At 38.2% G+C, this 14966-nt stretch overlaps 1 protein-coding gene across 2 annotated transcripts in view; it reads left to right on the forward strand.

Moving 5' to 3' along the window:
• NARS2 (asparaginyl-tRNA synthetase 2, mitochondrial (putative)) overlaps window positions 1–14966 on the forward strand; it is a 149729-nt gene that overhangs the window by 97381 nt on the left and 37382 nt on the right. For both annotated transcript variants that reach the window (XM_011989701.1, XM_011989702.1), the window contains exons 8-9: window positions 7585–7683; window positions 7795–7832. In XM_011989701.1, coding sequence (XP_011845091.1) covers window positions 7585–7683; window positions 7795–7832 — 137 coding nt within the window. The remainder of the gene's footprint in view (window positions 1–7584; window positions 7684–7794; window positions 7833–14966) is intronic.

Raw genomic sequence — 14966 nt, forward strand, 5'->3', positions numbered from 1 at the left:
GCACAAACCACCATGCCCAACTAATTTTTTGGTAGAAATGAGGTTTCACCAGGTTGCCCAGGTTGGTCTTAAACTCCTGAGCTCAAGCCATCCGTCTGCCTCAGTCTCCCAAAGTTCTGGGATTACAGGCATGAGTCAGCATGCCCCACCTCATTTTCTCTTTTTCTTCCATTTCTTCACTTTGTTTTTATCTGTAGATGTCTTGACTGATGGATTTTTAGGCTAGTTTCTTAAGCTTTGGTGATTAATGTCCAGGAATACTGTGAACCAGAAGATCACACATTTTATTTAGAACATTATCTTGTACTACCTTAGCTGGTGTTATCTCAGATATATTCCAAAATAAGTCAGGAACTAATTAAAAAGGGTTGGACTACCCCAGAGAGATCAGTGATCCCAGAGAAAACAGTTACTTGTTCAGTGGCTTTAGATGGCGTGGGCCTGGGCAAGGCTGTAGCTTCAGTGACATTACTCCCTGAGACTTGCATAATAGCTATCTGAAGCAGTTTTGATTTATCCGTTCACCAGTTGAAGGACATTTAGTTTATTCTGTTTTTGAAAGTAACAAACAAAGTTGCCGTAAATATTTATGTGCAGGTTTTGTATGAATGTAAAATTTCATTTCTCTCTGTTTTTTTGTTTTTTGAGGCAGAGTCTCACTCTGTCACCTAGGCTGGAGTGCAATGGTGCAGTCGTAGCCCACTTCAGCCATGAACTCCTGGAGCTCAAGTGATCCTCCCACCTCAGCCTCTCAAGAAGCTAGGACTACAGGTGCTATTTTTTAAATTTTTTGTAGAGACAGGATCTCACCATGTTGCCCAGGCTGGTCTCAAACTCCTGGGCCCAAGGGATCCTCCTGCCTCTCATCCTCCTAAAGTGTTGGGATTACATGTGTGAGCCACAGCCACCCAGACTGATTTCTCTTGGGTAAATTCCTAGGAGTGGAATTACTAGGTCAGTGTTTGATGTGATGTTTTATAGTTTTCATTATACAGATCTTTTATGTCCTTGGTTAAATTTACTCCTAAGTGGAGTTATCTCTTGGTATCCAGAAGGCATTGGTTTCCGGACCCTCCCCACTCCCCGCCATTATGGATACCAAAGTCCATGATTACTTATGTTCCTTATATAAATTATAAAGGTTCTTTCATTTTATAGGAAGGAAATCTGTATTCCAAAGTGACTGTTCCATCTTGCATTCCTACAGCAATGTATGGAAGTTTTACTTGTTCTAGTTCTTCATCAGTACCAAGTACTGTCAGGCATGTGTGGTGGTTTTAAGCCATTCTAAGAGCTGTGTATTAGTATCTCATTGTGGTTTAAATTTGCATTTCCCTAATGCTTATTGATGTTGAGCATCTCTTCGTGTACTTACTGGCCATCTATGTGTCATCTTCTGTGAAATGTATTTTTATTGCCCATTTTCCATATGGCTTGCTTGTTTTTTTCACTGTTGAGTTTGGAGAGTTCTTTATATATTCTAGCTACTATTCCTTGTTGGATGTGTGGTGTCTGACTGTGTTCTCCTAGTCAGTAACTTGGCTTTTCATTCTCTTAATTTTGATGACATCTAGTTTATCATTTTTTCTTTAATGGATTGTGCTAAGACTTAATTTTTGTGTCAAGTCTAAGAACTCTTTACCTAGCCCTAGATCTCAAGGATTTTATGATGTTTTATAGCTTTAGCTTTATGTTTTTCATGTAAGTCTATGATCTATTTTGAGTTAATTTTTGTGTAACGTGAGACATAGAAGTTCTTGTCCCTTCCTTTCCTTTCCTCTCTTGTCTCTCCCCTTTCCTTTCTACCTCTGGATAACTTCTTGCTCCAGCACCATTTGTTGAAAAGGCTGTTAGCTAAACTTCGTCTATTGAATTGCTTTTGGGTCTTTGTCAAAAATCAGTTGGTCTTACATATGTGGATCTATTTCTGAATCCTCTATTCTGTTCCATATTCTATTTAATATTTTACCACTTCAGGTAAAACAACAGTCTTACTGCTATATATTTCCCTGTGCCTTCACCCCTTTGTCTGATAGTTGCCATATGCATTACAAGTTCTATGTGTTAATTTCCTATTGCTGCTGTAACACGTCACCACAAACCTGGTGGGTTAAAACAACTTGAATTTATTATTGTAGTATTCTTCTGGAGGTGAGAAGTCCAAAGTGGATTTTACTGGTCTAAAATCCAACGCTGCTAAAAGGTGTCAGCAGAGTTGCATTCCCCTTGGAGGCTTCAGGAGAGAATTAGGTCCCTTGCCTCTTGCATTTTCTAGAGACTACCTGCATTCTTTGGCTCACAGACCTTAAAAACCAGCAAGGTATCATCTTCAAATCTTTCTAACTCTCACCCTCATGCCTCCCTCTTTCACGTAAAGGATCCTTGTGATTACATTAGTCCCACCACATAATCTAGAATAATCTCATCCTTTAAAGATTCTTAATCACACATACACAGTTTCTTTTACCAGGTAGGCTAACATACTCATGGGTTCTGGAATTGGAGCATGGACAGCTTTGGCAGAGGGATAAATATTATTCTGCCAATCACAATTCACATACGTTGAAAACCTCTGCTGATGTTTGAATTTTTGCTCTCAATCACCGTATGTATTTTAAAGAATTTTAGAAGAGAAAAAAACATCTGTTATATTTACCTACATTTGGTAGTAATAGTAAATTACTGTTTCTGTTGTTCTTTCATTACTCAAGTTTCAGATTTCCTTCTCTGGTCACTTTCCTTCAGCCTAAAGAATTTCCTTGAACATTTAAAAGCATTTCTGCTGGCAATCACTTCTCTTAGTTTTTCTTCATTTGATAATTTTTAAATGTTATTGTCATTTCTGAAAGATGCTTCCACAGGATATAGAATTTTGGCTTGACAGTTGTTTTCTTTCAGCACTTTAAATATAGTCTATCTTTTGACCTCTGTAGTGTTTGAGAATAAATCCAGTCTTGAATTATTGTTCCAGTGTAAAGGGTCATTTTTCTCTGGTTTCTTTAAAGATTTTTTTCTTTGTCTTTGGTTTTCAGCTCATGGATTATGATGTGTCTAGGTATAATTTTCTTTGAGTTTATCCTGTTTGTGGTTTAGCGAGCTCCTTGAATATGTCTTTAGCCAACTTGGGGGAGTTTTCAGCCATTATTTTTTCACATGTTTTTTTCTGTGCCTTTTTTTTGTCTTTTCTGCTTCTGGTACTCCAATAACACGAATATAAAACCTTTTGATACCGTCCCATGGTGCTGTGATGCTCTGCTTATTATTAATGAGTCTGTCTTGCTTGCTTGCTTGCTTTCTTGCTTTCTTGCCTTCCTGCCTTCTTGCCTGCCTTTCTGTCTTTCTGTCTTTCTTGACAGAGTCTCACTCTGTTGCCCAGGCTGGAGTGCAGTGGCACGATTTTAGCTCACTGCAACCTCCACCTCCCGGGTTCAAGCATTTCTCCTGCCTCAGCCTCCTGAGTAGCTGGGATTACAGGCACCCGCCTCCACACCCGACTAATTTTTGTACTTTTAGTAGAGACGGGGTTTCACCATGTTGGCTGGGCTGGTCTTGAACTCCGGACCTCAAGTGATCCGCCCACCTCAGACTCCCAAAGTGCTGGGATTACAGGCATGAGCCACCATGCCTGGCTAGTATTTTTTCTTTCTGTAATTCAGAGTGGGGGGCATTTCAGCTGAACTGTCTTCAAACTTACTAATTCTTTCCTCTTTTATCTTCATTGTGATAATGAGCCCATCCTGTGAAATTTTTCTTTCACATATTTTCCAATTCTAAAATTTTTATTTATTTTTAGTTTCTTTTTCTCCACTGAGAAGTTCTATCTTTCTGTTTAAGAATGTTTCGTTTACCTGTGGAAGATGGTTATAATACCTGTTTTAAATTGTCAGATAATTTCAATATTTGAGTCTTCTGTGTATATGTATCTATTGATTATTTTTTCTCATGAGAATTCATAAGATTTTCCTGGTTCTTTGTATGTCCGGTAATTTTTAATTATATCCTGGATGTTTCTCTGGGTTCTGTTAAAATCCTTTGGAAATGGAATTATTTTTGTTGTTGTTTTTAGCAGTTATTAAACTGGTTAGATTCAGACTGTAAGTTTTATCTTACTTTCTATTGGCGTTGGTTTCCACGTCAGTTAAGTTTTCAAAGCCTCTGCTATGCTATTTGAGTCTTTCTGATGTATGTGCTACTCATAGTTAGTCTGGAAATTGCACAGTGATTTATATTGTAGTTCATTGTCAGAAGCTTTCACTGGGCTTCTTTGGGTCTGTTTCACATATACATTGCTTGGAGGTGAACCCTAGCCTTGTGTTACTTCATACACAATTAGAGGGTCAGCTTCTCCTATTCTTCAGAATTTCCTTCACACTGTCTGGCTACCTGAAGCCCCCCATTTTGGTTTCTCTGGCCAGAAAGACAGATTTCTCCCAGGTCTTAGTCGCCACCATGTTATTCATTTCCAGGTGACTGTGGCCACCATTGGGTCAAACTGGCAAGAGAAAACATTCAAAAAAAATATTAATAACGGGCTGGGTGCAGAGTGGCTCATGCCTGTAATCCCAGCACTTTGGGAGGCCGAGGCGGGCAGATCACCTGAGGTCAGGAGTTCGAGACCAATCTGGCCAGCATGGTGAAACCCTGTCTCTACTAAAAATACAAAAATTAGCTGGGCATGGTGGCACGCGCCTGTGATCCCAGGTACTCGGGAGGCTGTGGCATGAGAATCACTTGAACCTGGGAGGCGGAGATTGCCGTGAGCCGAGATCGTGCCACTGCACTCCAGCCTGGGTGATAAGAGCAAGACTCCATCTCAAAAAATAGTAATAATAATAATAGAGATTACCCACATCCACACTCTTCAGACAGCAGTCTCCCTTTCCCAGTTCCTCTGTTGGAGAAGCAGGTCTTGTCTTGGAGTTTTAGGTGCTTGTGCCACTCACCCTAACAGTGCCACTCCACAGCTGGGGCTACCTTCTGGCCAGGAACAGAAGAGAGAAAAGAGTGGGGGACAAAACAACCAAGGATTTTCCTGTAAACACCCTATCCTACAGGGACTTTACCAGACTAGTAGTAGGAGCTTTCTTCCAGAAGTTTTGCTTCCTATGCCTACTAAACAGATCAATGTTTTACCCCCAAATCAAAACCAGGAGACAAAGGAGGTAAAAATGGAACTAAAATTCATCTCCATTTCAGATTATTAATCAAGTTGACTAGTTCCCAGTCCACCTATCATTGTTTATTTTTCTGAGTTGCTCTTTGTATTCTGACCAGAGTTGCGTTGTGTTGTTTTGTGTTGTGTTGTTTTTGTTTTTGTTTTTGTTTTACTTTTAAGTTCTGGGATACATGTGCAGAATGTGCAGGTTTGTTACCTAGGTATACATGTGCCATGGTGGTTTGCTGCACCTATCAACCCATCATCTAGGTTTTAAGCCCCACATGCATTAGGTATTTGTGCTAATGCTCTCCCTCCCCTTGCCCACCATCCCCTGACAGGCCCCAGTGTGTGATGTTCCCCTCCCTGTGTCCATGTGTTCTCATTGTTCAGCTCCCACTTGTGAGTGAGAACACGTGGTGTTTGGTTTTCTGTTCGTTAGTTTGCCTAGAATAATGGCTTCCAGCTCATCCGTGTCCCTGCAAAGGACACGAACTCATTCTTTTTCATGGCTGCATAGTATTCCGTGGTGTATACAGTATCCAGTCTATCATTGATGGGCATTTGGGTTGATTCCAAGTCTTTGCTGTTGCAAATAGTACTGCAATAAACATGTGTTCATGTGTCTTTATAAAGTAGAATGATTTCAAATCCTTTGGGTACATACCCAGTAATGGGATTGCTGGGTCAAATGCTTTTCTGATTCTACATTCTTAAGAAATCGCCACACTGTCTTCGCAATGGTTGAACTAATTGACACTCCCACCAACAATGTAAAAGCATTCCTGTTTCTCCACAGCCTTGCTAGCATCTGTTGTTTCCTGACTTCTTAATAATTGCCATTTTAAGTGGCATAAGGTGGTATCTCATTGTGGTTTTTATTTACATTTCTCTAATGACCACTGATGATGAGCTTTTTTCCATATGTTTGTTGGCTGCATAAATTTTTAATTTGTACTGTGGGAGGCTGAGAAGGGAGGATCACTTGAGCTTAAGAGTTCGAGACCAGTCTGGGCAATACAGCGAGACCTCATCTGTAATAAAAAACAAAAAATCAGCTGGATGTGATGGTGCATGCCTGTGGTCCCAGTTACATAGTTGGCTGAGGCAGGAGAATCTCTTGAGCCTGAGAGATCAAGGCAGCAGTGAGCTATGATTATACCACTGCCTTCCAACCTGGGTGACAGAGCAAGACCTTGTCTCATAAATAAATAAATAAATAACACTAACAATGACTGAAACATCATAAAATAGATCTGGTTGTCACTGGTATTTAAGTGTTTTCCTATATCTGACTATGTTAATGTACTTCCATTGACAATTATGCCTTCGCTATGCTTCCACCCTCAAGAGGATCTACTAGTATGCAACAGAGGAAGAGAAAATACCTGCCTTTAAGGCAGCCTGTACTTTATACATATGTGCACCTTTGTGAATACACCATTTAGAAGACCTAATACTGTCTCATTGATTTAAAACCAAGAATGTTGGTTGTGAATAAAAACATTTTAGAAATATTTTCCATTCCAGTCACCTTTTTCCTTCTAAGAACAAGTTTCTATTACGAGTCTCCTATGGGCACCCATGGAAGAATAATTTTTTTTGTTGTTTTTTGAGATGTCACCTGGCCTGGGGTGGCAGTGGCATGATCATGGCTCACTGCAGCCTCAACCTCGCCGACTCAAGTGATCCTCCCAACTCAGCCTCCTGAGGAGCTGGGACTACAGGTGCGCACACCACTATGCCCAGCTAATTTGTCTTCTTTCTTTCTGTAGAGACAGAGTTTTGCCATGTTGCCCAGGCTAGTCTTGAGAATAAGTTCTTATATACTGATTTTTGCTGTATGCTGCTTCATGTTATTTTTATTTTGGCCATTAGCAAAGCAAAAAATGTATATATTTATATTTCGATATATCATCATTTCTGTAATTTTAAAGTTGACTTTCATTTATCAGTGAGTGAATAAACCACTTTTCAGAATGTTCTTACTGTTGACAAGAACTGATGTTTGTTGTGTGCTTCTCTGAACCAGTACTAAGCTAAGTGTGACACATGGTTTATCTCATTTAATTCTCTCAAACATCCTGTAAGTTAGGTGCTGTTATTACCCTAATTCTACAAGTGAGTTTGTTGAAATTTGGAGAGACATTGATCAGTTATAGCTGTTCATTTGACATCTCATTTCTTTACCAGTATTGAAACTGTCAACATAAGATTAAAACATTTCCTTTTTTCTTCCTCCCTGCCACACACCAAGGAAATTGAGATGCCTGGAAAACTGAACCAATTTTTCATGGTACATTCAAGGATTAAAAGACTTAGTGGATTTATAGTTGCTAAAACCTGGAGTGCAGTCCTTATTGATACCTGAACGAGTTTTTCATGTAAAATTGCTTACGTGTCAGGTGATTCTGTTTCATTTCTCTTAGGTTATAGAGGAACTCTTCAAGGCTACAACAATGATGGTTCTCTCAAATTGTCCTGAAGATGTTGAACTCTGTCACAAATTCATAGCTCCTGGCCAAAAGGTAATTAGTTTTGTGGATAAAGCCCAATACATCTACTGTTTAATGTGTTAATTATACATAATGAATAAAATTGTATTTTTAAAATTTATTTTTTGTCTTCTTTTTATTAAGGACAGATTAGAACATATGCTAAAAAACAACTTTTTAATGTAAGTAGATGTTATACTTTCTTTGAACTTTATTCATTCTTTATTACTGTATTTATCACACTATATTATAATTTTTTAAATTTATATCTGCTTATATAGATCCTATATATATAGTGTATATATATAGACACTCCCCAGATTCCAGGCAAGATCCATGTTCTAATTATTTTTATAGCTCTTATGTTTGGTTCATAATTGATAATCAGTGTTTCATCAATAAATTAATAAATCATAGCAAGATAAAAATCTAGTAATTATTAACTATTGTAACTATAATTCAAACTTGCACTAAACAAACTGTAAAAAACATGCTCGGTGTAAGTTACAGCAAGACAGGAATTCAGAAACAGAAAACTAAAAGATTACCACAGTGCCAGTGTGAGAGTTAATGATGATTTAGACTGTGTATTAGGGTTCTCCAGAGAAACATGACCAGCCAAGTTTGAGGGCGGGGTGTGTGTGTGGAGAGAGAGAGAGAGAGATTGAGAGGTTTATTGTAAAGAATTGGCTCACATAATTGTAGAGGCTTGTTGCGTTTAAAATCTAAGGGAGTAGGACAAGCTGGAGAATCAAGAAAGAGTTGCCATTCAAGTCCAAAGGCGGTCTCCTGGCAGAATTCCTTCTTTTTCAGGGGGAGATTAGTCTTTGTCTTAGTAAAAACTTCAACTAATTGAATTTAGACCACCCACATTATGAAGGGTAATATAATCTGCTTTTTTCAAAGTCCATTGATTTAGACATTAATTTCATCCAAAAAACACCTTCATAGAAGCATTCAGAATACTATTTGACCAAATAGCTGGGCACCATGGCCCAGCCAAGTTGACACATAAAATTAACCATCACAGACCAGGATGGTGGCAAGAGCTCCTATTCTGAATATATTTTAGAGATAGAACAAACAGGATTTACTGAGGGCGAGAGAGAGGAGTTAAGGGTACCTTCAATGTGTTTTTTTCTCCTACAGCTGCAAAAATGAAGTTGCCATTAACTGAAGTTGGGAAATCCTTAAGAGAGTACTGGGGCAGGAGCTTTGAGAGGAAGGGGTGGAATCAGGAACACAAACATTAAGATTGAGATGCTTTTCAGACATCCAGCCATAGATGTTGGATAGGCAACTGAAAGTGTGGGTCTGGAGTTTTATAAGATAGTCTTGGGCATGAGTATATTGATAAAAGTGGTCATTAAGTAGATGAGGAAAGAAGTAATTTGGCCTTCTCAAGGAGTCTCTGCTGGTGACCGAACAACCAGGGAAGGATCTTAGTTTTCCAGCTCCTATCTAATGAAAAGATTCAAAATGCAGAAATAATATTCACGATTTTTTGAATATTTACCGAGACAGTGATAAAATTTACATACATTAGTAGCTCATTTTATCTTCACAACTCCAAGTAGTTATTATTCTCATTCTACAGATTGAGAATCCCTGCAAAGAGGTTGAGTAAAAGATGAAATGGTGATTCAAGCTCATGTTCATCTGATTTCAGAGCTCAGACTTTTAACCTGAGGTTTTCATATATTTGGAAGGGCACTGGAAGGGTAGAGTGGTTGTAGCTGCCCCACTATCCTTACGACTCTTACATGTCACTTAACTCTTGTGCTTTCGAGTCCTTTTCCGTAAAATGTTAAGGTTGGAAAATGTCCTCTTGGGCTGTGCCATTTCAATCATTGTCATTGTCACAATCCATTCTGCATACTACAAGTCATAGTTGCAGTTTAAATTTGTGGGGAGAGGAACATCAGCAAGATGGTGAATAGAAGGTCCCAGCCTTCACCACAGAAAGTCCATTTGGCAACTAGTCACATACAAGAACATCTTTGTGAAAATCCCAAAACTTGGGAATGAAGTTGAGACACCCAGATGGACCACAGAACAAAAAGTGCATTAGAAGGGTAGGAGCAATGGCCTCAATTTGATTGAATCCTCCCTCCCGTAAGTAGGCACAGCACCACACAGAAGATTCCCCTGGGCACACAGTTAATACAGTGGAAAAAGAGACAGCTATCCAATTTCCCCAGCATTCTTTGATGCTTCCTAGGAGGCCCATTCCTGTCTCACAGGGAACCCTGGGGGTAAGGTCTGGACTACCAGGAGTCAAGTAGGAACAAAGGAGTGGGGCAGTGCTCACAGCAACCAGCACACGGATCTTGGTGATGGCTGTGTTCCTGCCAGCAGGAGCACCTGATCAGAGATACCTGCCAGTGGCATAGCCCATTTACAAAGCCCAGCTGGCTGCTGCAGAAACTCAGTAGGAAAGTCTATCTGGTTTGAGCCCCTGCAGGGCAGCCACCCCATCTAGCCTCAGCATCCACCCCTATGCTTTGCTCAGACAGGCAGACATCACAAATGTTTTACATTTGTGTAAGATACAAATGGCCAATAGGTTTATCAAAAAGTGTCCAACATCACTAATTAATAAAATGCAAATTAAAACCACAGTGAGATATCCCCTCACACCTGTTAGGATGGCTGTTATCAGAAAGTAGAATGAGACACGTTGGCTCATGCCTGTAATCTTAGCACTTTGGGAGGCTGAGGTGGGAGGATCACTTAAGCCCGGGAATTCAAGACCAGCCTGGCCAACATAGTGAGACCTTGTCTTTACAAAAAAAAGTAAAATAAATTAGCGAGGTGTGGTGACACGTGCCTGTAGTGCCAGCTACTCAGGAGGCTAAGGTGGGAGGATTGCTTAAGCCCAGGAGGTTGAGGCTGCAGTGAGCTGTGATCACAGACACTGCTGTACTCCAGCCTGGGAGACAGAGCAAGACTTTGTATCAAAAAAAAAAAAAAAAAAGTCAAATGATAACAGGTGTTGGCAAAGATGTGGCACTTGGGAACCCTTGTATACTGTTAGTGGGAATGTAAATTAGAAGAGCTGTTACGGAGGATAGTATGGGAGATTTCTCAAAAAACTAAAAGCATATTTACCATATGATTCAGCAGTCCTACCTCTGGGTAGGTATCCAGAACTGAAGTCAGTATGTCAAAGAGATATCTGCACTTACATGTTCTTTGCAGGACTATTCATAGTAGCCAAGATATGGAATCAACCTAAGTGTCCATCAGTGGATGACTGGATAAAGTAAATGTGTGTGTACACAGTGGAATACTATTCAAAGGAAATCTTATTTGTGACAACATGGATCAACCTGGAAGACTTAATGCTAAGTGAAAGAAGCTAGGCATGGAAAGACAAGTACTGCATTGATTCACTTTGATGTGAAATGTAATAAAGTTACACTTAGGGAAGTAGTGAGTAGAATGGTAGTTACCAGTGGCAGGTGAGGGGTTCTTGAAGGGAATGGAAAGAAATTGACCAAGGGGTACAAAGTTTCATTTAGATCAGAGGAGTAAGTTTTCAGGATTTACTGCGTAACAAAGTGACCATAATTAATTGTAATGTATATCTCAAAATTGCTGAAGGAGTAGATTTTAAATCTTCTCACTGCAAAAAAAAAAAAAAAAAATGAAGCATGCGAGGCGATAGATATGTTAAATACCTTGATATATTCATTCCACAGTGTATAATACCAAAATCACATCGTATCCTGTAAATACATAAACTAGTTATTTGTCAATGAAAAATTCAAACATTTTAAAATAAATGTATATGTGTGATTATTTGTTTGGTGTCTACTACCTCTATGAGGTCAGAGGCTGTTTAAATTGCTTACTATTATGCCCCTAGGACTTAGCACAGTGCCTCTAATAGACATTCAGTAAATACTGAGTAATTGAGTGCACAAACAAATGACTTGAGTAACAGTGGCTGTAAAGGTTTTCTTCTTTAGGCTGGATTCTCTCCTCAGGTTTCTTATTGGCTCATATCACTATTTACTTCAGTCACTGAGGGTTGTGAACCATGATTCAGCGAACCTGGATTGTAATCCTGGCCCTACCATTTACTAGCCATTAATGAGTAAATTAATATTTTTTAACAAATATTTATTGACTGCCTAATATGAGTTAGGCACTTTGCTAGTTGTTGAGAATAATGAAAACAAACATCTATTTATTTTTTTATGGAGTTTAAAATCTAGAGAAAAAGATGAACAATTAAATATTTATATGAATAATTTAATTACAACTATGACCTTGATGAATAGTGAATCTTTCACTTTTCTGAACTTCAGTTTCCACATCTATAAAAAATACTCTGTCATATTGTTGAAAGGATTTAATAACGATACTGTTAAAAGCAATATGTCAGACTAGATAATTTGAAAACACCCTTGCTACGAAACTTCTAAAAATAATACTTAAAATATTATAAGATTCTTTTAAATATGTTGTTGAATTCACTAGAAAGGAGGAGAAGTTCCAGGTGCTAGAAATGAAGAAGGAACCAAACACCAGAGTGATATGCACAGTTGGTGTGATGCTGAGGATTCTCAGGGTGTAGGGTAGGGAAACTGGAGGGCGATTTTCCATTCTTTGAAACCAGAGGTTTTAACAGCAATGAGAGGACATGAGAAGAGACATAGCAGAATGAATTAGAATCAAGATATCCCCGCAAATGCACACACATATACACAAAGCTAGAACTGGCCAAGGACTACACCCTTAATGAAAGGACCAATTAGAAAATAAGCAGACAAACAGAAAATTGAGCTAGCCAGTGTAGAGAATTTACAGAGAAGTGTAGAAGTATATATGCTTTAGCCTGGGCTTAAGGATAGAGACAAAACAGAAATAGTCTCCATTGAGAATTTGCAGCCACAGTTGGCCCTTAAGTGAGCCTAGAGTTTGAATTTTTGTTTCCTGTGTAGTTCAAGAATCTTTGTGCTAGGGCATTAAAATAAAAATTTTCAGTTAGTGATAACACTGGAGTAGCTGTAGAAACTAATATAAAACCAATCTTGAAGTTTGTACCCTCAACCCAAGTGGCATGATATTCCCAAAACAAACTCTACTTAAGATAATCTCAGTCCAAATACACAGGGAAATACCTACCATGAGGAAGAACAGCAGACATAACAAACAGCATTAGATTCCCAAGAAGTTCAAAGGACAGTAATGACAATAGATTGACAAAATAGTATCTTCACATAGTTGAAAGAAAATACCTGTTACCTTAGAACTGAAATACTGGGCAGCAATAACTTGTAAAACTGAAGAGGTACGTTCATAGTTGAAATGTTAGTCCTTGTGTTGTTTGGAAGGAAGAGAGAGAAACTGGTGAACTGTAGACTTTTTTTTTTTTTTTTTTTTTTTAAAGAGATAGGATGTCGCTCTGTCGTCCAGGCTGGAGGGCAGTGGTGTGATCATAGCTCACTACAGGCTTGAACTCCTGCGCTCAAGCAATCCCTCCTGCCTCAGCCTCCTGAGTAACTGAGACAACTGGTGCAGGCCACCACACCCAGCTGCTTTAGACTGTTAAGTCAGATATGCGTGTTAAAATATGCAAGGTAGCCACTAAAAAAAAAGCATAATGAGATGGTGCTGGTCCGATGACAGTGATTATTAAGTCAGCAACATCAGAGGTATCAAGTCGAGAAATAGGTTGTGTGGTGGTGCCCTCTGTACCACCTTGGCATCACCTCTCTGCTGTTTCATGCTTTTTAAGGCATTGACGCTGAAATTTCTGAAAATACTGGTGTAGCTGAATCTACTGTTGAGTGAATCCTAAAAACAGTAAAGAGAAAAGAAAAAACAGGGAAACAAGGAGAAAAAACAGGGAAACAGGGAGAAAAGAAAAAGAAGACAAACTTTTGTTTTATGCTTATGTAGACTGCACTGTTAATTATTGAATCTGTATAGATACCACGTGGCTTGTATTCTTTTGAGTAGATTTCAGTATATTTTTCACTACCTGTTACAATTATTTTATATGAAAATGTGCTATTTCAGCAACTCGTGTAGTAATTGAATTTAGCCTTTATGCAGAAATTGTATTCAGTTTATTTTACATTTCCTTTATATTATTGTGTTTCTGAAAATAGTATTTAACCTTTTTTATTTGCTCTTCATTTATCTTTCTGTGTGAATTTGAGGCAAAGGATGACAATAATTATCTTTGTAGTTTAGCAATTTTACTCCAACAGTTTCAGAATAATGAATTTTCTTTATTCAACAATGAAAAATGTGAAATATGAAGGTAGTTTGATGCCATATCATTCTCTATCGCAATGTTTTTTCCTTCTTTCCTCAAAGCACTTTGGAAACAGTTTCTGGAAAGGAGAAGAGATATTATTTTCTCTATATATCAAGAAAAATACTTAGTGGAGAGAGTTGATGGAAGCCATTAAGGATATCAAATGTCAGAACTGTAATTTGAACTTGAAAGTTCTGCCCCTAAAGAAGGTATTGGGGTGTGGAGTGGAAGACGTGGAATAATGAGATATTTAGACATGAGAGCCATTTCTTAATAATGAAACAGTAACATACCAATGGTACAAAATCTACTGCTTATTATTTTGACTGCTCTTATATTTCTCAATGTGATTGGTAGATCTTACCAAGTAATCGATATAATAGAATGATAGAATGCCTAAGCAGAAAAGAACTTTATACAAGATAGTTCAATATCCTTATTTTATAAGTGCAAATAATTTTTAAATGTTTGTATAACACATTACAAAAATTAATAACATGCTTTCACAACGTTGAAGTGACTTACATAGCTAGTAGTAGAATCAGGTTAAGTGGTAGAATCAGATGAAGAACCCAGAGCCCATTTTCTTTTGTTTTGATGGAACATATGAAACTCCAAGTGTTTTAGGCATTATCTTAGCCATTAAAAGTGTATACTCTGGAGTCAGCAGATCAAGATTTACTGTATACTTACATGAGTAACCTTTGGAAAGTTATTGATCCTCTCTGTCTGCTTCCCTTCTGTAAAATGCTAATTTTAAAATCATTGTTACTGCTACTACCAACACAACTAGCACCACCATTACTACCTTAAAAATTACCTATTATTAATACTAGATTTTAATTTGAATAGATTTTCCATCTTAGGAAAAACCTATCTTTCAAAACATAGCTTTAGGGGCTTTATTGTACTGTATGACACAGTACAACTCTTTCTGGTTAGTTGTTATGTATATGAACTTCATTTTTGCTTCAGAGAATAAGTTTGTGCTGGATAAATTATTTTTTGAGCTCAAAAGTCTTTCAGAAAGTTTGTAGAT

This window comes from Mandrillus leucophaeus, unplaced genomic scaffold (assembly GCF_000951045.1).
Source record: "Mandrillus leucophaeus isolate KB7577 unplaced genomic scaffold, Mleu.le_1.0 Scaffold360, whole genome shotgun sequence".
Lineage (NCBI taxonomy): Eukaryota > Metazoa > Chordata > Mammalia > Primates > Cercopithecidae > Mandrillus > Mandrillus leucophaeus.